Consider the following 24,165-nt stretch of genomic DNA (forward strand, 5'->3'; position numbering starts at 1 on the left):
CAACATTGGAAACAATCTTCCTGCATCTAGCCTGTCCAATCCATTTAGAATTTTATACGTTTCAATAAGATCCCCCCTCAATCTTCTAAATTCCAGTGAGTATAAGCCTAGTCGATCCAGTCCTTTTTCATATGAAAGTCCTGCCATCCCAGGAATCAATCTGGTGAACCTTCTCTGTACTCCCTCTATGGCAAGAATGTCTTTCCTCAGATTAGGAGACCAAAACATCCAGCGTCAAATGAAATACTATGTTTAATTATGGTTGCTTCATACAAGTGTTACGAACATGCCACAACTCTGAGGGGCTGAAGGGTACAAAGTAGCCCCCTCCTTTTTGAGAATCGCAAGATCGCTATTAATTCAGGTCTGGGGACCCAGGAAATGAGAGAGAATCCTCATGGGTTTGGAATGTGTGTCCTGCCCTCAGCGAGACAAAGCCACGGATACCGGCCATTGTCTCTTGGAGACGGAATTGTGTATTGAGTACTGTACTATTCATTGAAGCCCTCAGGGAATGACCAGAGTGGGCTGGTTGAGGGATTGCATCATCCCAACCTGATTGACATCTGAGACCCCGTGAGTAAGGATAAAAGAGGGTCTGGGGAACAACCCCTTTAGACGCACCAGGAGAGACGCTGGAAGTCCCGTGACAGCGTTTGGTAGCGACAGCAGGTGGGAAGCTCGCGTGCGTCCTTTCCCTTTGCCGGGATTGGGGGCCTTACCACGGAAGAACGGCTTTAGCTAAAAGGAGAAACCAACACCCATGGAACTCTGGAAGGATCGACATCATAAAAAAGGAAACGCTAGCAAGTTCAAAAATCTGTCTCTTGACTCCAACCAAAAGCTGCAGCCTGAATGAACTAAAGTGACTTTTATATTTCCATCGGACAATACATTATCCCCTAGACAACGATAGAGCTTATTTCTTATTGATTATTGTTATACCCGCACTTTTAGAGTTAGTATTGACAACGTATATTACCTGTATGTTTGCATTGATATTATTTTTGTGTATTTTACCAATAAATACTGTTAAAAATAGTACCATCAGACTTCAACGGACCTCTCTATCTTTGCTGGTAAGTGACCCAGTTACGGGGTTCGTAACACAAGCAACTGTGGGAGGCGAGGGAGGAGATTGCTGAGCCTCTGGTGATGATCTTTGCATCATCAATGAGGACAGGAGAGGCTCCATAGGATCGGAAGGTTGCAGATGTTGTTCCCTTATTCAAGAAAGGGAGTAGAGATAGCCCAGGAAATTACAGACCAGTGAGTCTTACTTCAGTGATGTAAGCTGATGGAGAAGACCCTGAGAGGCAGGATTTATGAACATTTAGAGAGGTATAATTTTGGTAGGAATAATCCAAATAGGACATACATGGTAAATGGTAGGGCATTGAAGAATGCAGTAGAACAGAGTGATCTAGGAGTAACAGTGCATAGTTCCCTGAAGGTGGAATCTCATGTGGATAGGGTGGTGAAGAAAGCTTTTGGTATGTTGGCCCTTATAAATCAGAGCATTGAGTATAGGAGTTGGGATGTAATGTTAAAATTGTACAAGGCATTGGTAAGGCCGAATTTGGAGTACTGTGTACAGTTCTGGTCACCGAATTATAGGAAAGATGTCAACAAAATAGAGAGAGTACACAGAAGATTTACTGGAATGTTACCTGGGTTTCAGCACCTAAGTTACAGGGAAAGATTGAACAAGTTAGGTCTTTATTCTTTGGAGCATAGAAGGCTGAGGGGGGACTTGATAGAGATTTAAAATTATGAGGGGGTTAGATAGAGTTGACGTGGATAGGCTTCCATTGAGAGTAGGGGAGATTCAAACAAGAGGACATGAGTTGAGACATGAGGGGGAATTTCTTTACTCAGAGAGTGGTAGCTGTGTGGAATGAGCTTCCAGTAGAAGTGGTAGAGGCAGGTTCAGTATTGTCATTTAAAGCAAGATTGGATAGGTATATGGACAGGACAGGGTTATGGGCTGAGTGCAGGTTGGTGGGACGAGGTAAGAGTAAGCCTTCGGCACAGACTAGAAGGCTTGTTTCCATGCTGTAATTGTCATATGATTATATAATATGATTAGGAATAGTCAGCATGGCTTTGTCAAATCAGGCCTTACGAGCCTGATTGAATTTTTTGAGGATGTGACTAAATACATTGATGAAGGAAGAGCCGTAGATGTAGTGTATATGGATTTCAGCAAGGCATTTGATAAGGTACCCCATGCAAGGATTATTGAGAAAGTAAGAAGGCATGGGATCCAAGGGGACATTGCTTTGTGGATCCAGAACTCCCTTGCCCACACAAGGCAGAGCGGTTGTAGACGGCTCATATTCTGCATGAAAGCCGGTGACAAGTGGTGCACCTCAGGGATCTTGGTGATTTTTATAAATGACCTGGATGAGGAAGTGGAAGGACAGTTAGTAAATTTGCTGATGACGGAAAGGTTGAGGGTGTTGTGGATAGTGTAGAGGGCTGTCAGAGGTTACAGCGGGACATTGATAGAATGCAAAACTGAGCTGAGAAGTGGCAGATGGAGTTCAACCCAGATAAGTGTGAGATGGTTCATTTTGGTAGGTCAAATATGATGGCAGAATATAGCATTAATGGTAAGATTCTTGGCTGTGTTGAGGATCAGGGGGATCTTGGGGTCTGAGTCAACAGGACAGTCAAAGCTGCTATGCAGGTTGACTGTGCGGTTAAGAAGGCATACAGTGCACTGGCCTTCATCAACTGTGAGATTGAGTTTAAGAGCCAGGAGGTAATATTGCAGCTATATAGGACCCTGATCAGACCCCACTTGGAAGTACTGTGCTCAGTTCTGGTTGCCTCATTACAGGAAGGGTATGGAAACCATAGAAAGGGTGCAGGGGAGATTTACAAGGATGTTGCCTGGATTGAGTCAATGCCTTATGAGTATAGGTTGAGTGAACTCAGCCTTTTCTCCTTGGAGCGATGGAGGATGAGAGGTGTATAAGATGATGAGAGGCATTGATTGTGTGGATAGTCAGAGGCTTTTTCCCAGGGTTGAAATGGCTAGCACAAGAGGGCACAGTTTTAAGGTGCTTGGAAGTAGGTACACAGGAGACATCAGGGATAAGTTTTTACGCAGAGTGGTGAGTGCATGGAATGCACTGCTGGCAGAGGCGGAAACGATAGGCTCTTTTAAGACTCCTGGATAGGTACATGGAGCTTAGAAAAATAGAGGGCTATGTGTAAGCCTAGGTAGTTCTAGGGTAAGGACATGTTCGGCACAGTTTGTAAGCCGAAGGATCTGCATTGTGCTGTAGGTTTTCTATGTTTCTATTAGAGGACGGATGTGAAGATATAATACCAAACAAGAGAAAATCTGCAGATGCTGGAAATACAGAGCAACACACACACAAAATGCTGGAGGAACTCAGCAGGCCAGGCAGCATATATAGAAAAAAATTACAATTGACATTTTGGCCTGACGCTGCCTGGCCTGCTGAGTTCCTCCGGCATTTTGTGTGTGTTGTGAAGATATAATAGATGGGGCAGGACAAACTTGATCTGCAGGTTTTTGAGGAGTTGACCCAGTTGAGTGATGAGGTAGGGTAGTGGCCATTATTTATTCAGACTTTAGTGAAGTATTTGAGGAGATCATTCTTTGTAGGCTGGGGTGGGATCCATGGCGACTTGGGACTTTGGATGGAGAATTGACTTGCCCACAAAAGGCAGAGGGTAGTGTTACGTACCCGTGACACGTGACAGTGGTACCCTTGTCACGTGACTGGGGTTGAAGTTATACTGGACATGAGGTAATGGTGGAGTGATGTCATTTTCCTGCCAGTAGAGGTCATGTGACAGGTTTTTTCTACAGGGTATAAAAGGAAGACCCACCCTGTCGGGTGGGGCAGTTCGTGGCTGGATTTGCCAAGATGACTTCATGTTACTGTGTGATTTAATGTGATGACGCAGTTTAGTTAAAAATGAAGTTTTATATAATGCCTAAAGTTTAAAAGGTCAGAGCCAACGGTTTCTTTGCTAATGGAGAGTGAAGTTTGGAAGACAAATCGAGAAGAATCGATTTTCGATGGATTGACTTCGACCTTGTGTGATCCTCATTCGGAAGGATTTCGTTTACTATTCTCACGATAGTCTCCGCTGGGAAAAGCGGGAGATTGAGAATATTTTGGAAGGAAGGTCAGTCACTTTAAGTTGTTATATTTGATAAAATTCGACGTGGGAGTTCGACGCTGGGAATCGAAGGACATCGACGTGGAAGAGAATTTACATCGTTTTAAAAAGTCTCTCCTTTTAAAAGTACCGTGAGCTTTTGAACTGTCGGCATATCGTTCTTTGAACTGTTTTCATTCGGCATATCGCTTTGGAGAACTGTTTTTTTCAATACTACTTTAAAGACTGTTTGAGACTGCAAAGCTATTAAGAACTGTCTGACCAGCTGCCAGCAGCTGAGCTCGGACCATTGTTTGGGTTTGTTTACATTTGAAGGGGGTTTGTTATCTGTGTTTAATAAACGTGTTATTCGTTATAAAACCCCTTGCCTAACTCATCTATATTATTGTTGCCCGAATACGTAACATAATTATGGGGGCTACGTTCGGAATTGAATTATTTGAGTTTAAAAAGTTTTTTGAATTTTGAGTTGGTGTTTTGGTAACGGGGATTGCTCGATTTTTTTTGTTTGATTGGCTTGTGAGTGGTATTCGGCAACGATGAATATTGATGAGTTTCTGGATTCGCCAGTCGCGGATTTGTTAGCGAAGGCGAAAAAAACTGAAGTCTCTGAACTTGCTAATCGGTTGCATCTTAAAGGGATTTTGCCAATTACATCAAAAGCTGTAATACAGAGAAAGATCGCATCACATTTTGTGGCTTCGGGTCATTTTGAAGAATCGATTTTAGAATCGTTTCCAATAAGTAATCTGGAGATGCAGTTGCAAATTGAACAAATGAGGTTGGAACAAAGTAAAGCAGAGTTAGAGAGGTGTAAATTGGAAATTGAGCAAAAGCAAAGAGATTTTGAATATGCAATGGAGAAATTAAGGTCTGTAGAACAGTCTGCTGATTCTAGAAAACCGTTTGTTGCTAGCCAAGAAATTAAATTGGTCCCTCCATTTAGTGAAACAGAAGTGGAGAGATATTTTCAACATTTTGAAACTATTGCTCGGATGTCAGAGTGGCCGAAAGATAAATGGTCAGTGTTATTACAGAGTGTAATCAAAGGCAAGGCACAACATGTTTACACAGCTTTAACTGCTGCGCAAGCATTAGATTATGAGATTGTGAAAGAAAATATTCTTAAATCGTATGAATTGGTCCCAGAAGCGTACAGGGAAAGATTCAGGAGTTTGAAAAAGTCTGTGGAAAAGACTTATGTGGAATTTGCCTATGATAAAGCTATGTGTTTTGAGAGATGGGTTTCTTCTAAAAATGTAAATGGGGACTATGATACATTGAGAGAGCTGATTTTGATGGAGGAATTTAAAAGAAGCATTCCTGTTGAAGTAAGGACCTACTTAAATGAGAGGGATACTGAGAAATTGCAGGACTGTGCTAGATTAGCTGATGAGTATGTTTTAATCCATAAGAATAAATTTCCTCAGGGTAGAATTTTTAAGAGGAAAAATAATATGGAGACTCCAGGTAAATTAGAAATTAAATTAGAGGTTAATGAGAGAGGTAAGGAGGAAGGAAAACCTGTGAAGGAAAGACAGTTTGGTCTTATTTGTAACTATTGTAAGAAGCCTGGCCATGTAATAGCTAACTGTTTCAAATTGAAAAAGAAAGAGAAGGAAGCAGTTCCAGATGCTTGTGTGCAACATACTGAAGCACCTGTAAAGTTACAGGGTTTGGTAAACACAAATGAGGATTTGTTAGAGTCTGACAAAGTTAGAAAGGGATATGATCATTTTATAACTGAAGGGTTTGTGTCCTTGAAAGAAGGATCTACTCTGGTGCCAATAAAGATTCTTAGGGATACTGGAGCTTCTCAATCACTGATGTTAGATAGTGTGTTGAAGTTTAATGAAGAGAGTGATACTGGTGAGGTAAATTACATAAGAGGTGTTGGAAGTGATTTTATGCCTGTACGTTTACATGAAGTAAATTTAAAGTCAGGGTTAGTTACAGGATTTGTTAAGGTAGGATTACAGCATAGCTTACCTGTGAAGGGTATTTCTTTATTGTTAGGTAATGACTTGGCAGGTGGACAAGTTTTTCCTGAAGTGCATTTGACAATGGAGTTAGAGGAACCAGAGGTGAATTCTAACACAGATTTTTCTTGTGTTGTGACTAGAGCTATGGCTAAAAAAATTGATGTGCAGAATGAGGTTGTTACTCATGACTGTTCAACTCAGGATTTGAGTTTTGAGGATGTGTCAGAAACTTTCTTACCTTCGTTGTTTGAACAAGGTTCTGGGAGTAAGTCTGACTATGAAGATTTATCTCTGTCTCGGAAGGAGATGATAGCAGAGCAGAATAGAGATCCTGAGATTGTAAAATTAAGGGAACAAGCTTTACTAGGTAGTGAAATTGAGAAGGTGTCAGTAGGATATTATTTGGAAAAAGGAGTGTTGATGAGGAAGTGGAGGTCGCCTACAATTCCTGCAAGTGAGGAATGGAATGTTGTTTATCAGGTAGTTGTTCCTAAAGTTTATCGGAATGAGATTTTGACTTTAGCTCATAGTGTGCCTTTAGGTGGACATCAAGGGGTAAGGAAAACTGTGGACAAGATTTTAAAACATTTTTACTGGCCTGGTTTAAGAAAAGATGTGGCGATGTTTTGTAAGACGTGCCATACTTGTCAAATTGTGGGTAAACCAAATCAGGTTACACCAGTAGCTCCATTACAACCTATTCCAGCATTTGGTGAACCGTTTTCTAAAGTTATTGTAGATTGTGTTGGTCCATTACCAAAGACAAAAACTGGTTATCAGTATTTGTTGACTATCATGTGTACTTCGTCTAGGTTTCCAGAGGCAGTACCACTTAGGAATATAAAAGCTAAAACTGTGACGAAGGCTCTTATAAAATTCTTTACTTATTTTGGATTGCCTAAGGAAATACAAACTGATCAAGGTAGTAATTTTATGTCTGGATTGTTTCAACAAATAGTTTATAAATTGGGAGCTAAGCAAATTACTTCGTCTGCGTACCATCCAGAATCGCAAGGTGCTTTGGAGAGGTTTCATTCTACTCTCAAGAATATGATTAGGACATATTGTGTGGAGAATGAAGGTGACTGGGATGAGAGTATAAGCTTACTTTTATTTGCAGTAAGGGAATCGGTACAGGAATCTTTAGGGTTTAGTCCATTTGAACTTGTGTTTGGACATAGAGTTAGAGGACCTTTAGCTTTATTGAAGGAACAGTGGATTAGTAAGGAAGTGCATACTAATTTGTTGGACTATGTTTTGAAATTTAAGGATAGGTTACATAAAGCTTGTAGCTTAGCCAAGAAAAATTTGAAGTTGGCTCAGGAGAAAATGAAGACTTGGTATGATAAGGAAGCTAGGATGAGGATGTTTAAGCCTGGAGATAAGGTGTTGGTTTTTTTCCCAGTGCAGACAAATCCTTTACAAGCTAGATTTCATGGACCTTATGAAATTGTGTCTAGAGTTAATGATGTGGATTATGTAATAAAAACTCCAGATCGTAGAAGGTCAACACAACTTTGCCACATAAATATGATTAAACCATATTTTGAGAAACAATCTGATACTGTGACTGTTGTGGTTAGTGAGAATGAGTTGGATTTAACTGGGAACATGATAGATGATTCATCTGACTTTCATTCTAAATCTAACATTGTTTCTGTTAGGTTACCTAATTCGACTATTTTGGAAAATATGGATGAGAAATTAGCACATTTACAGCTAGAGCAGAAACAACAGATGAAGGAATTGATTTTTAAGTATAAGGATTTGTTTCCAGATGTTCCGAGAAGGACTACTATAGCTTCACATGATGTAGATGTTGGAGATGCCAAACCTATTAAACAACATCCATATAGGATGAACATGGAAAAATGTGAACTTGCTGAGAAAGAAATTGAATACATGTTAGAGAATGATATTATTAGACATTCTAACTCGAATTGGAGTTCGCCATGTGTAATGGTGCCAAAACCTGATGGTAGTATTAGGTTTTGTACGGACTATAGGAAGGTGAATGCTGTAACGAAAACAGATGCATATCCAATTTCTAGAGTAGATGATTGTGTAGATAAAGTTGGGAAAGCAAAGTTCCTTACAAAGATTGATTTATTGAAAGGGTATTGGTGTGTTCCATTAACGGACAAAGGTAGAGAGATTTCTGCATTTGTAACTCCATCTGGGTTATATGAGTATAATGTTCTTCCATTTGGGATGAAGAATGCGCCAGGTACTTTTCAGAGGATGATTAATTCTGTGATTCAGGGATTGAAAGATACTGATGCTTATATTGATGATTTAGTGACAGGAAATGATACTTGGGAAGCACACATTATTGCGGTGGAGAAATTGTTTGAAAAGCTTTCAAAAGCTAACTTGACTATTAATTTAGCCAAGAGTGAATTTGGACATGCTACTGTGACTTACCTTGGTTATGTTGTAGGTCAAGGTAAGGTAGCTCCTGTTCAGGCAAAAGTTCAGGCAATTTTGGAAATTCCCACTCCAACGGGGAAAAAAACTCTCAGAAGGTTTTTGGGAATGGTAGGATATTATCGAAAATTTTGTAAGAATTTTGCTAATGTTGCCCTTCCATTAACTAACCTTCTGCAGAAGAATGTGAAGTTTGTGTGGACAGTGTTTTGTCAGGAAGCATTTGAAAAATTGAAAACAATGATATGTGAACAACCTGTGCTTAAGGCACCTGACTTTGAAAAACCTTTTTCATTAGCTGTGGATGCTAGTGATGAAGCTGCGGGAGCAGTATTGATGCAAAAGAATGAGGGTGATGAGGTTGATCATCCAGTAGCTTACTTTTCTAAGAAATTTAATAAGCATCAAAGAAACTATTCAACAATAGAAAAAGAATTGTTATCTCTTGTTTTGGCTTTGGAATATTTTGAGGTATATGTTGGTACAACTCAAAAACAACTTATTGTTTACACTGATCATAATCCGTTAGTTTTTCTGAGTAAGATGAAAAACAAAAACAGAAGATTGTTAAATTGGAGTTTGATGTTACAAGAGTACAATATTGTGATAACTCATATTAAAGGTAAAGATAATGTGGTTGCTGATTGTCTATCTCGATATTGAATGTACAATGTTTTTTTTTTTGGAGTGGTTTTTTTTTATTGTAACACTCCTACTGTATTGTATATTGTGTATGTTATATAATTTATACATTTGTTTTTTTTTGTAAGTAATTGTTAAAATTTTTGTTCTTGATAGACCAAAAATGTTTTTTTTTTGGAGGGAGGTGTTACGTACCCGTGACACGTGACAGTGGTACCCTTGTCACGTGACTGGGGTTGAAGTTATACTGGACATGAGGTAATGGTGGAGTGATGTCATTTTCCCGCCAGTAGAGGTCATGTGACAGGTTTTTTCTACAGGGTATAAAAGGAAGACCCACCCTGTCGGGTGGGGCAGTTCGTGGCTGGATTTGCCAAGATGACTTCATGTTACTGTGTGATTTAATGTGATGACGCAGTTTAGTTAAAAATGAAGTTTTATATAATGCCTAAAGTTTAAAAGGTCAGAGCCAACGGTTTCTTTGCTAATGGAGAGTGAAGTTTGGAAGACAAATCGAGAAGAATCGATTTTCGATGGATTGACTTCGACCTTGTGTGATCCTCATTCGGAAGGATTTCGTTTACTATTCTCACGATAGTCTCCGCTGGGAAAAGCGGGAGATTGAGAATATTTTGGAAGGAAGGTCAGTCACTTTAAGTTGTTATATTTGATAAAATTCGACGTGGGAGTTCGACGCTGGGAATCGAAGGACATCGACGTGGAAGAGAATTTACATCGTTTTAAAAAGTCTCTCCTTTTAAAAGTACCGTGAGCTTTTGAACTGTCGGCATATCGTTCTTTGAACTGTTTTCATTCGGCATATCGCTTTGGAGAACTGTTTTTTTCAATACTACTTTAAAGACTGTTTGAGACTGCAAAGCTATTAAGAACTGTCTGACCAGCTGCCAGCAGCTGAGCTCGGACCATTGTTTGGGTTTGTTTACATTTGAAGGGGGTTTGTTATCCGTGTTTAATAAACGTGTTATTCGTTATAAAACCCCTTGCCTAACTCATCTATATTATTGTTGCCCGAATACGTAACAGTAGAGGTGGAAGGGTGTTATTCTGTCTAGAGGTCCATGAGCAATGATATCCTGCAAGGAACTATATTGGGATCACTTGTTTGTGATAAACTGTATATGAACAAAACAGATGAAAATGTGGATGATTAGGTTAGGGAGTCTGTACTGTTGACTGTCAAAGGCAGCGGGATATACATCAGTTAAGAGATATTTACAGAAATGAGAGATTGAGTTTAATCTGGGCAAGTGAGAGACGTTGCACTTTACAAAGGGAGGGAGATGTGGGTAGAGAGTAGAAGGTGCCTGGAATGGGCTGCAGGGGAATCGCAGTGGCAACATGGTGAACGGTGTTCAAGAGGTTATTAGATAGCACACATCATCACGCAATGTGGGATCCAGTGTGCGAGGGGGAGTCAGTGTGGAATCCAGTGTGCGAGGAGTCGGCGTGGGATCCAGTGTGTGAGGAGTCGGCGCGGGATCCAGTGTGTGAGGAGTCGGCGCGGGATCCAGTGTGTGAGGAGTCGGCGCGGGATCCAGTGTGTGAGGAGTCGGCGCGGGATCCAGTGTGTGAGGAGTCGGCGCGGGATCCAGTGTGTGAGGAGTCGGCGCGGGATCCAGTGTGTGAGGAGTCGGCGTGGGATCCAGTGTGTGAGGAGTCAGCATGGGATCCAGTGTGCAAGGAGGAAATTTGAAGAATAACACATGAACAAGGTACTTGCAAGGTGTTCACCATTGAGGGAAAAACAACTCCTCCCCCCCCCCCCCCCCCCCCCCCCCGGTCAAAGAATTTCAGTCAACCACACAGTGCGATGGGACAAAGCAAAGTTTCAATACATAAATCAAACTTAATTTCAAGGATATTTCAGAGATTGTGGAAGCATTAGTAATGATCTTTCAAGAATCACTAGATTCTGGAATGGTTCCAGAGAACTGGAAAATTGCAAATGTCACTCCACTCTTGAGGAGGAAGCAAATTATTGGCCAGTTAGCCTGTCTTCAGTGGTGGAGATGATGTTGGAGTACATCACTAAGGATGAGGTTTCAGGGTACTTGGTGGCACATGATAAAATAAGCCAAAGTCAGCATGGTTTCCGTAAGGGCAAATCTTGTATGACAAATCTATTGGAATTCTTTGAGGAAATAATAAACAGGACAATGAAAGCCGGTGGATTACTTGGATTTTTAAAATGCCTTTTTGACAAAATGCTGCACATGAGAATGTTTAACAAGAGGAAAGATAATAGCATGAAGAGAAGATTGGCTGACTGGCGGGATTCAAAGAATCAGAATAAATGGGGCCTCTTCTGGCTGGTTGCCGTTGACCAGTCATGTTTTGCAGGGATCAGCGTTGGGACTGCTTCTTTTCACATTATATGTCAATGATTTAGATGAAGGAATTGATGGCTTTGAGGCCAAGTTTGCAGATGATATAGATAGGTGGATGGGCAGGTAGTGTTGAGGAAACAGGGAGTCTGCAGCAGAACTTAGGCAGATTGGGAGAATGGGAAAAGTGGCAGATGGAATACAGTTTAGGAAAGTGTATGGTCATGCACTTTGGTAGAAAGAACAAAGGTGTAGACTATTTTCTAATCAGGGAGAAAATTCAAAAGTTAGATGTGCAAAGGGACTTGGGAGTCGTGCAGGATTCCAAGGTTAACTTGCAGGTTGAGTCGATGGTCAGCATTTGTTCCAAAAGAGCTAGATATAATAGCAAGGATGTGGTGCTGAGGCTTTTTAAGGCATTGGTCAGACAGTACTTGGGAGTATTGTGAGCAGTTTTAACAAAGAAAAGATGTGCTGGCAGTGTCCAATGGAGGTTTACGAGAATAACTCCAAGGGTTCACGTACGAGAAGCATTTAGCATTTGATGTCCCTGGGCCAGTATTTGCTAAAATTTAGAAGAACAAATTTAAAAATTAAATGATTCGATATTGAAAGGCCTGGACAGAGTGGATGTTTCCAAAAGTGGGCAACTCTAGGACCAGAGGGCAAAGCCCCAGAATACAGTGACATCCATTTAGAACAGAGACAAGAAGAAATTTCTTTTACCAGAGGACTATGAATCTGTGAAATTCATTGGGGTTCAGAGGGGTAATAAATCAGCCGTGATGTACTGGCAGAGCAGACTTGATGGGCCGGCCAGGTGGCCTAGTTCTGCTATGTCTCACGGTCTACCATCCATACCTGGTGCAGCATCAGCATATGTCCGTATCTGGACCGCTGAAAGACCCTGGAGTCTGCGACAAACATTTCCACTCTGCATAAAACAACACAGAAACTTTCAAAAATGAACACTGCATGTTGTTTCGTTTCATGAGCTCAGAGTCAGCCCAGGCAGTAACTCCCAAGTACACAATGATTACTTCTGTAAAATACTGCTTAAATGCCACAAACCACTGGAGTGGGGTGGACTCATAAGACCGATAAATCTCTGGCATTAGTCACTGCTCCTGCCCAAAACCACTGGCTTTCAAAGCAGAACCACTCAGACAGGATTACTTAAATTTTAGAGAGTGCATTGTGAGAATTTGTAATTAAGTGCAATGTATTTAACAAACATTGAATATTTGTAGACCTTTACAATGTAAGGGAATAATCGGTCAGGAACAAAGGAGCAAGAAAGAGACTCCAAAACCTCAAAAGGACAGACAAGGAGGAATGGGTGAGAGGATCTCCTTTTGGAACAATGATGGGCAGGGCCAGGCAAGAGTTGGGCATGAGTTAAATACTGGGAATGCATGATAATATGCAGAGGAGCTCCAGGCAAGGTGAGGGAGGGGTAAGCACGCAATGGGCACTAGAGAGAAGGAGAGGCTGCATAGGAGAGCTGAAGGTGGCAATAAAGTCAGTGGGCAGGCAACAGGGGAATGGGCAGAGGGGACAGGTGGGGGAACGAGTTGGGCAGAGGGGACAGAGTGCAGGGGCAGTCAGAGGGGACAGTGGGGATGCAGGACAGGCAGTGGGGGGGGACGGGCAGTGGGGGGGGAGCGGGGGTACGAGCAGTAGGGGGAGGAGCGGAGCGGGGGGACGGGCAGTGGGGGGGGGAGAGCGGGGGGACGGGCAGTGTGGGGGAGGGGCAGAACGGGGGGACGGGCAGTGTGGGGGAGGGGCAGAACGGGGGGACGGGCAGTGGAGGGGGGGGAGAGCAGGAGGACGGGCAGTGTGGGGGAGCGGGGGGACGGGCAGTGTGGGGGAGGGGCGGAGCCGGGGGGGACGGGCAGTGTGGGGGAGGGGCGGAGCGGGGGGAACGGGCAGTTGCGGAATGGGATGGGGGAGCAGAGGCAGTAGATTGGGGATGGACGACAGGATGGTGTGGATTGCTGTGGGGGGGGGGCGCGGTGCAGACAGCCGTGGGGAGCAGAGACAGATAGGAATGGTGCTGGAGAGAGAGGGGTTGCTTCCCGATTACGCCGGTGCAGGAGACGGGTTCAGGCGCTTGGTGGGGACTGGTGCAGCCGGACAGCGGTGGTCCCGGCGGCGGGAGCCAGGTCCGAGGCCTGCTCGCGATCACGGGTAATGGTAGAGTCCCTGGCCTCGCCGCAGTGAGCACTGCCCTCAACCCCCACGCACGTTACTGAGGACAATCTCCCCACTCCGTCCGGAACATGCAGCGACCCCGGTCCCGGACTGACCTTGAACAACCGGCGGATCATCGCAGCGACCGCAGCTCCACCTCAGCAACAGAGGGAATGCGCATGCGTACGTGACGTCATGGCCGGCGCCACGTGGGTGGGTTTGTTGGCCCCACAAGGGTTCGTTCCGTTCCGTTCCGTCTCCGGTCGTCGCTCGTCGGTCAGTCCGGCTCCAGCAAGACTCCTTCCCCACATTTACTTTGCATTTACTCCCTCTCACCTAGCATCGCACATTTCAGTCCTAGTTACCCTCTGTCTGTTGTGGCTCTCATAAAGTTATCTCAGTCCAGCAAGCCCAGTTCTTCACCTCCGAATCCCCCAAGATTTTCTCAGACCCAGGGTCTGCACTGTCGAGAAGGATGACACCTGCTACGTTTCTTGGTCACTCGGAGAGTTCGGTGATCTGCAGCCTTAAGGATGAGTATGGCTCAGTAGCATCCTCACAAATGGATCTGCAGATCCTTCTATGCCAGTCTGAACGACAGAAAAGCCACAGACAGTATAGCCTCCCACAACTTGCTGTCCTCTGTCACGAAGGTGTTATCACAGCAAGACGGAGTGTTTGGTCCAGTCACTGGCCCTGCAGGAACTGACTAGCTCCATCCATTCCTTCCACTTAAATAAAACTCCCAGAAGTGACGGCTTACTGGCTGAGTTACACTCACCTTTGTGGGACTGTATGTCAGACTCTGAGGAAGGCATCATTACCCTCATCTACAAGCAGAATGCTTCGCTGCAAATATAGACCACTGAGGATCAATCCTGGGCCCAGCATATTGATTCAATTACAAAGAAGGCATGACAATGGTGATATTTCATTAGGAGTTTGAGGAGATTTGGTATGTCACCAAACACATTCGTGAATTTGCATCAACGTCTGGTGTGGAGAGGCCACAGCAAAGGATTGGAAACATCTGCAGAAAGTAGTAAACTCAACCAGCTCCATCATGGGCACTTGCCTCATCAGCATCCAGGACACTTTCAAACGGTGAAGCTTAAAAAAAAAAGTGACATCCATCATTAATGCCCTCTTCTCATTGCTACCATTAGTGAGGAGGTACAGGAACCTGAAGACACACACTCAACATTTCAGGAAAGATTCTTCCCATCCACCCTCAGATTTCTGAATGTACAGTGAACCCATGAACACTTCCTCAGTATCTTTACCTCTATTAATTTTTTACACTCCATTATTATTGTAATCAGTAACACCAATGCCCTTGAACAGAAAATTCTGCAAATAGTAGTGGATATGGCCCAGTTCACCCCGGGTAAAGCCCTCCCCACCATTGAGCACATCTACACAGCTGTTGCAGGAAAACAGTACAGTATTCATCATCAGGGACCCCTACCCACCCAGGTGTAGGGTTTGCTTATTTGTTATGATTATTATTTATTATAAATAAATATTACTATTTCTTCTTTTGTGTTTGCACAGTTTGTTGTCTTTTGCACATTGGCTGTTGATCTGCCCTGTTGGATGTGGTCTTTCACTGTCCACCCTGTTGGATATGTACTTTGAACTTTGAATTTATAGCTTGTATCACTATGTATTGCAACGTTCTGCTGCCACAAAATACCAAATCTTATAACATACATCCATGATATAGAACATCACCAACAGGCTCAAGTCTCCTCTGGGTCAGGTGATCCACCCAGACCAAACCTATGCTGTATCTGCCAGGAACACTTTTGTAGGCTTTGTGCTACTCAAGGACACTATCGCCTACATGAAGGATGGGGAGATGGGTGGACACCTGCCTACTCAGCTTGGGCCAGGAGAAGGCCTCAGATAGGTTATCACAGATGTATGTAATGGATATGCTCTCCAAAATGCACTTCAAGAAGGGAATTAGGAATTGGATCCAACTGCTCTACACAGACATCTGTATTGCAGTCCAAATCAATTGCTCACCCCCTATTGGTCTGGAGTCTGCTAGGTTGTCCACTCTCTCTGTCTTGTCTCTGTGACTTTGCCCAAGCCATCAGGAAGGACAAGAGCATCAGAGGGGTGAGTCACTGTCTTTTGCTCAGATCCAAGGTCATTTCACAAATAGATTAGCATCTGCGACCCATCTGAATTGGCATCTGGGGCCAGAGTTAAACGCACAGACTGCGGTCATGCTCTTTGGCCACTGTCCTGCCTATCCAATTTCCCCAGCAGCAACTGTCCATCCCATCCAGTGTCCCCTTCAGCAACTGTCCTATCCACCTCGGCAATGATCCCATCCCATCCAGTGTCCACTTCACCTGTGCCATCCAGTGTCCCCCTCAGCAACTGTCCCGCCCTATCCACTATCCCCTTTGGCAAATGTCCCACACAAGTGTCCCAGTTGGCAACTGTCCCATCCCATCCTGTTTCCCCTTCAACAATGGTCCCGTCCACATCCAGTGTCTCCATTCACCAACTGTCCCAGCACATTCAGTGTCCCCCATTTGACAGTCCCACCCAGTGTCCCCCTCAGTAAGGATCCCGTCCCATCCAGTGTTTCCTTTGGCATCAGAGTGATTACATGAAGATGCTGGGGATCTGGTTCAGAAGGGCCAAGGTGTGCAACAAGAACGTGCTAGAGCAAATCAGAAAGGTAAAACAGAAATTGGTTCTGCAGGGAGGATGCTCCCTATTGATAGAAACGTAGAAAACTCACAGCACAATACAGGGCCTTTGGCCTACAAAGTTGTGCCAAACATCTCCCTACCTTGGAAATTACTAGGCTTACATATAGCCCTCTATTTTACGAAGCTCCAGGTACCTATCTAAAAGCCTCATAAGCGACCCTATCGTATCTGCCTCCACCACCATTGCCAGCAGCCCATTCCATGCACTCACCATTCTCTGAGTAAAAAACTTACCCCTGACATCTCCTCTGTACCTACTCCCCAGCACCTTAAACCTGTGTCCTCTTGTGGCAACCATTTCAGCCCTGGGAAACAGCCTCTGACTATCCACATGATCAATGCCTCTCATCATCTTGTACACCTCGATCAGGTCACCTCTCATCCTCCTTCGCTCCAAGGAGAAAAGGCCAAGTTCACTCAACCTATTCTCTTAATGCATACTCCCCCATCTAGGCAACATCCTTGTAAATCTCCTCTGCACCCTTTCTATGGCTTCCACATCCTTCCTGTAGTGAGGGGACCAAAACTGAGCACAGTACTCCAAGTGGGGTCTGACCAGGGCCCTATATAGCTGCAACATTACCTCTCGGCTTCTAAATTCAATTCCACGATTGATGAATGCCAATACACCATACGCCTTCTTAACCACAGTCAACTGCTTTGAGGGTCCTATGGACTCAGACCCCAAGATCCCTCTGATCCTCCACACTGCCAAGAGTCTTAACATTAATACTGTATTCTGCCATCAAATTTGACCTACCAAAGTGAACCACTTCACAGTCATCTGGGTTGAACTCCATCTGCCATTTCTCAGCCCAGTTTTGTATCCTATCAATGTCCCGCTGTAACCTCTGACAGCCCTCCACACTATCCACAACACCTCCAACCTTTGTGTAATCAGCAAACTTACTAACCCATCCCTCCACTTCCTCATCCAGGTCATTTATAAAAATCACAAACAGTAAGGGTCTCAGAACAGATCCCTGAGGCACTCCACTGGTGACCGACCTCCATGCAGAATATGACCTGTCTACAATCACTCTTTGCCTTCTGTGGGCAAGCCAGTTCTGGATCCACAAAGCAATGTCCCCTTGGATCCCCTTTCTCAGTAAGCCTTGATCAGTTTACCTTATCAAATGCCTTGCTGAAATCCATATACTCTACACCTGGTGCTCTTCCTTCATTAATGTGTTTAGTCACATCCTCAAAAAATTCAATCAAGTTCGTAAGGCATGACCTGCCCTTGACAAAGCCATGCTGACTACTCCTAATCATATTATACCTCTCCAAATGTTCATAAATCCTGCCTCTCAGGATCTTCTCCATCAACTTACCAACCACTGAGGAAAGACACACTGGTCTATAATTTCCTGGGCTACCTCTACTCCCTTTCTTGAGTAAAGGAACAACATCTGCAACCCTCCAATCCTCCGGAACATCCCCCTGTCCCCGTTGATGATGCAAAGATCATCGCCAGAGCTCAGCAATCTCCTCCCTCGCCTCCCAAAGTTGCCTGGGGTACATTTCGTCCGGTCCTGGTGACCTATCCTACTTGATGTTTTCCAAAAGCTCCAGCACATCCTCTTTCTTAATATCTACACGCTCAAGCTTTTCAGTCTGCTGCAAGTCATCACTACAATCACCAAGATCCTTTTCCATAGTGAATACTGAAGTAAAGTATTCATTAAGTACCTCTGTTATTTCCTCCGGTTCCATACAGACTTTTCCACTGTCACACTTGATAGGTCCTATTCTTTCACGTCTTATCTTCTTGCTCTTCACATACTTTCCTTAAAGTTTACTTAAGGTTTCCTTAATCCTGCCCATCAAGGCTTTCTCATGGCCTCTTCTGGCTCTCTTGATTTCCTTCTTAAGCTCCTTCTTAGTAGCATTATAATCTTCTAGATCTCTAACAGCATCTAGCTCTCTGAACCTTTTGTAAGCTTTTCTTTTCTTCTTGACTAGATTTATTACAGCCTTTGTACCCTATCATAACTTCCCTGTCTTATTGGAATGTACCTATACAGAACTCTACACAAATATCCCCTGAATATTTGCCACATTTCTCCTGTACTTTTCCCTGAGAACATCTGTTTCCAATTTAACCCTCCAATTTCCTGCCTGATAAATGGGAAGAATTTGGTCCTCAGGTGTGAGGTGCTCTCAGAGCTGGTGTACTCGGCACTGGTGTCACCTGTCTACTGCTCCTCCTGTTTGGGAATCACCCAAGCTGTCTTCTGGCTCATCTGGGGATACAAGAGGGAATAGGTCAGAAGGGGTCATTATGCACAAGTTCCTGGACAATGGGGGTAAATACATCCCCAATGTCACCCTCAATCTGATGTCCATCTTTGTGAGAGGCCTCATCAGGCTGTGTGTGGAAACTATTTACGTGGGCACCAAGTACCACAACATACTGGGTTCTCTCGGTACCCGGTGCTGGGCCTGGCTTCAATGTGCACAATATCCCAGTCACTGCACTAACTGTGCCTGCACACCTGCATTCATTGCCACTCGCTTCAGTGCCGCTCCCGGCTTCACAGCTATGGCTCCTGGACCCTTGCAGTGCTGAATGGGCTCTGTGACTGTATACAGGGACTCTGTCCGGCTCCTAACCCCCTGAATGGGCTCCGTGGCTGTGTACTAGGACTCTGTCAGGCTCCTGAACCCCATGAATGGGCTCTGTGGCTGTGTACAGGGACTCTGTTGGGCTCTGTGGCTGTGTATGACTCTGTGTACAAGGACTCTGTTAGGCTCTTGGACTTCCTAAATGAGCTCTGTGGCTGTGTACAAGGACTCTGTTGGGCTCCATGTCTGTGTACAAGGACTCTGTTGGGCTCCATGTCTGTGTACAAGGACTCTGTTGGGCTCTGTGGCTGTGTACAGGGACTCTGTTGGGCTCCTGGACTCCCTGAATGGGCTCTGTTTCTGTGTACAAGGACTCTGTCAGGCTCTTGGACCTCCTAAATGAGCTCTGTGGCTGTGTACAGGGACTCTGCCAGGCTCTGTGGTTGTGTACAGGGACTCTGCCAGGCTCCATGGCTGCTGCACAGGGACTCTGTGTTTCATCTTCTATGGATTGTTCATTTGCTTTTTTTATCATTTGCGTGATTTGCTTTTTCTTTTTCACACATTGAGTGTTTGATGGTCTTTGTGGTGTGGGGGTTTCCATAGGTTCCATTGTGTTTCTTTGTTTTGTGGCTGCCTGCAAGAAGATGAACCTCAAGGTTGTGTGTGGTACACAAACTCTAGTATACACTTTTGAACTTTGAACTTTTGTGCTTCATGGAAAAGTTCTTCCAGATGAACACCTTTAACTACGACCATTAGGCAAGTGTCAATTCATGGCCTACCTGTGGTAAACTATGTATACCTGTCTGGACACGCCCCTCTGCTGACTGCTCCTGTGGCTCCTCCCACAGACCCCTGGATAAAGGCGATTGGAGGCACTGCTCCTCCCTCAGTCTCCGAGATGCCGTGCTCCCTTTTACTGCTAATAAAAGCCTATCATTCACCTCCCGTCTCCGAGAGTTATTGATGGTGCATCAATTTTATTAGCAGCAATTTTAAAACATGGAGAGCATTTTACGACCCAACAGATTGGATCTCGACGCTCAATCCCAGGAAGCCGGCAACGCTTTTGAACTCTGGCTAGCATGCTTCGAATCGTACCTGGAGGAGATTCATGTGACCGACCCTGCCACGATGCGCAGGGTTCTCCTTTCCAGAGTCAGTGCAAGGGTCAACTCCATGATCAGAGACCAAATGGACTACCAGGGTGCGATAGATGCCCTCAAAAGACAGTACCGGTGCCCGGTGAACACCGTCTACGCAAGACATCGCTTAGCGACACAGCGGCAGCGGGCCGGAGAGTCGAGCACTGGGTTTGTCCGGGCCCTACAGACACTCGTGTGGGCCTGCGATTGCAGGGGGCTGATGGCGAAACAGCATGTGGAGCTGCTAGTAAGAGACGCCTTCGTTATGGGGATCAGGTTAGTATACGTGCGCCAGCGGCTGCTGGAACACACCGATCTTACCTTACATTCGCCGATCGGGCTGGCCAACTCACTGGAGGCTGCTCTGCACAACGCTAACGCTGTCCAGGCATGTGATCTCCCACCGGCCTCATGGACACTGCAAACCCTGCAACCTGCCAGCAAATCGACCTTGGCTGCTGCCAGTCACGAGTCTGTGAAGTCCCCGCAACCCGCTGGCGAGTCGACCACGGCTGCTGCCGGTCGCAAGTCTGCGCAGTGTTACTTCTGCGGACTTGAAAAGCACCCGCGAAAACGCTGCCCAGCCCAAGAAGCTACCTGCTCCAGCTGCGGAAAGAAGGGCCACTTCGCCAAGGCCTGTAAGTCCAAACCACGAGTGGGGTTGAGCAGCGCCGCGTGCGAGGCATGGGGGCGGCCATCTTTGTCGGCACCAACTCGCCCCGCCTCCGACCCACGGGTGCTTACCGGGCACCAAGATGGCGATTCAACTCTGGCCTCCGTAACCCTGGACCAAGGCACTCCACACCAGCTCGCAAGGTCAATGATGGACATCCTGGTGGAGGGGAACAGGACTAGCTGCTTGTTTGATACAGGCAGCACTGAGAGTTTTATTCACCTGGACACGGTGCAACGCTGCGGACTTGTGACACAGCCAGTAAGCCAGAGGGTCACCATGGCTTCTGGATCGCATTCCACAGACATCCGGGGGGGGTTGTGTAGCGACACTGGTGGTGCAGGGCACAGAATATCGGGACTTTGCGTTACTGGTCATGCCTCGACTGTGTGCCCCCGTGCTATTGGGGCTCGACTTCCAGAGCCACCTGAAAAGTGTGACAAAGGAGTATGATGGGCCCCACCCACCAATCACTGCCAGAAATCCTCAGTTCTGTGGGACTTCGTCAAATACCCCACTACTGACCACACACACACACCGACCCGCACATCCCACCCAACACCATGCCAACAGCCCCGCTACTGACACCACTTGCAGCCTCTCCACCCTCAAGATCCCTCCCCCACCGCTGTTCGCCAACCTGACCCCCAACTGTAAACCTGTGGCAACTAAAAGCAGGAAGTACAGCGCGGGGGACAGGGCCTTCATTAAGTCGGAGGTGCAGCGGCTACTCAGGGAGGGGATCATTGAGCCAAGCACAAGTCCTTGGAGGGCCAAGGTGGTCGTTGTTCGGACCGGGCAGAAAAATAGGATGGTCTTGGACTATAGCCAGACCATCAATAGGTTCACGCAGCTTGACGTGTACCCCCTACCCCGCATTGCGGATATGGTCAATCAGATAGCTCAGTACAAGGTGTACTCGACCATAGACCTGAAATCCGCTTACCGTCAGCTCCCCATCTGCCCAGAGGACCGCCCCTACACTGCCTTCGAGGCGGGTGGCAGGCTCTATCACTTCCTGCACGTCCCCTTCGGTGTCACAAATGGTGTCTCTGTCTTCAAGAGGGAAATGGACCGGATGGTGGACCAGTGCCAACTGAAGGCCACGTTCCCATATCTGGATAACATCACCATCTGCGGTCACGACACCAACCTCCAACGATTTTTCCAAGCGGCCAAAGCTCTTAACCTTACCTATAACAGGGACAAGTGTGTGTTCGGAACCACCCGACTTGCTATCCTTGGGTATGTCGTGGAGAACGGGGTCATTGGCCCTGACCCCAACTGTATGCGCCCCCTGTTGGAACTCACTCTTCCCACCGCCCTCAGAGCCCTCAAACGGTGACTGGGCTTCTTTTCCTATTAGACCCAATGGGTCCCTCACTATGCATACAAGGCCCGCCCCCTGATCAAGTCCACCGCATTTCCCCTCTCAGCTGAGGCCCGCGCGGCCTTCAGCCGCATTAAAGGGGACATTGCCAAAGCAACGATGCATGCGGTGGACGAGACCATTCCCTTCCAAGTAGAGAGTGACGCTTCCGACTTTGCACTGGCTGCTACCCTCAATCAGGCAGGAAGGCCAGTAGCATTCTTCTCTCGTACCCTTCAAAGCCCTGAAATTCGGCACTCCGTGGTGGAGAAAGAAGCCCAGGCCATAGTGGAAGCTATTAGGCACTGGAGGCACTATCTCACCAGCAAACGGTTCACCTTGTTGACCGACCAGCACTCCGTTGCATTCATGTTTAGCAACCAACAGCAGGGCAAAATCAAAAATGATAAAATTTTGAGGTGGAGAATAGAACTCTCCACCTATAACTATGACATCCTGTACTGGCCTGGAAGGCTCAATGAGCCCCCTGATGCCCTATCCCGGGGAACATGTGCCAGTGCGCAGCTCGACCGGCTATACGCCTCCATGCAGATCTTTGCCACCCAGGGGTCACCCGACTTTACCATTTCATGAAAGCCTGGAACCTGCCTTACTCCCTTGAGGAAATCAGGATGATGACCAGGGACTGTCAAGTCTGTGCTGAGTGCAAACCGCACTTCTACCGTCCTGAAAAAGCACAACTTATCAAGGCCACTCGCCCCTTTGAGCGACTGAGTGTCAACTTTAAGGGCTCCCTTCCCTCCACTGACCGCAATGTGTACTTTCTCAACATAATCGACGAGTACTCGCGGTTCCCCTTTGCCATCCCCTGCCCTGATACCACTGCCACATCCGTCATAAAACCCCTGTGCCAGCTCTTCACTCTGTTCGGATATCCCTGCTATATCCACAGTGATAGAGGGTCCTCGTTCATGAGTGACGAGCTGTGCCAGTACCTGCTGGCTAGGGGTATTGCTACTAGTAGGACCACGAGCTATAATCCCCGGGGGAATGGACAGGTGGAGAGGGAGAATGTCACTGTGTGGAAGGCCACACTCTTAGCCCTTAGGTCAAAGGGATTGCCGGTCTCTCGTTGGGAGGAGGTCCTCCCCAAGGCACTCCACTCCATCCGCTCCCTGTTATGCACGTCCACCAATGCCACCCCTCATGAGTGACTCTTTTCTTTTCCCAGGAAGTCTGCCACTGGGACCACCCTACTGGCTTGGCTGATGTCCCCAGGGCCAGTGCTTCTCCGGAAACATGCGAGGAGCAATAAATACTCCCTGATGGTTGAGAGGGTTTACCTACTTCATGAGAACCCCCAGTATGCCTACGTGGTCTTACCTGATGGGCGGGAGGACAAGGTCTCCGTCCGCGACCTGGCACCTGCATGAGCAGCAGACCCCTACCCCGAACACTCCACGGTGACTATGAACCCCGTACCCACCGATGTATATACCCACGAGACACCGCGCACACCAAGCCCTACACAGACTCCTCACGACACTCCCATACCGGGCGCCATGCATACGCATGAGGGATTACTGACGCCTAACGGGCTGGCACCTCAAGTCAGGCCGGAGCCAGCACAACCACCATCACTGGTGCAATCACCACCGGTGCTACATAGATCGCAGCGGCAGACTTGACCACCTGATAGACTTAACCTGTAAATATACTTGTAAGAAACTTCGCCCCGTGGGGACTCTCTTTTAAAACAAAGGTGGGGGTGAATGTGGTAAACTATATATACCTGTCTGGACACGCCCCTCTGCTGACTGCTCCTGTGGCTCCTCCCACAGACCCCTGGATAAAGGCGATTGGAGGCACTGCTCCTCCCTCAGTCTCTGAGATGTCGTGCTCCCTTTTGCTGCTAATAAAAGCATATCGTTCACCTCCCGTCTCCTAGAGTTATT

The 24,165-nt window shown here is 46.0% G+C and overlaps 1 protein-coding gene across 2 annotated transcripts in view; it reads right to left on the bottom strand.

The window, feature by feature from the left end:
• dld (deltaD) overlaps positions 1–14,009 on the bottom strand; it is a 76,901-nt gene extending 62,892 nt beyond the window's left edge. Inside the window, exons 1-2 of one of the 2 annotated variants that reach the window (XM_073065940.1) lie at positions 13,873–14,009; positions 12,425–12,497 (exon numbers count right to left, since the gene is read on the bottom strand). In XM_073065940.1, coding sequence (XP_072922041.1) covers positions 12,425–12,497; positions 13,873–13,893 — 94 coding nt within the window. In that variant the 5' untranslated portion in view covers positions 13,894–14,009. The remainder of the gene's footprint in view (positions 1–12,424; positions 12,498–13,872) is intronic. The other variant, XM_073065939.1, reaches the window with a different exon arrangement.
• Between the last annotated feature and the right edge of the window lie 10,156 nt (positions 14,010–24,165).

This window comes from Hemitrygon akajei, chromosome 14 (genome assembly GCF_048418815.1).
Source record: "Hemitrygon akajei chromosome 14, sHemAka1.3, whole genome shotgun sequence".
Classification (NCBI taxonomy): Eukaryota; Metazoa; Chordata; class Chondrichthyes; order Myliobatiformes; family Dasyatidae; genus Hemitrygon; species Hemitrygon akajei.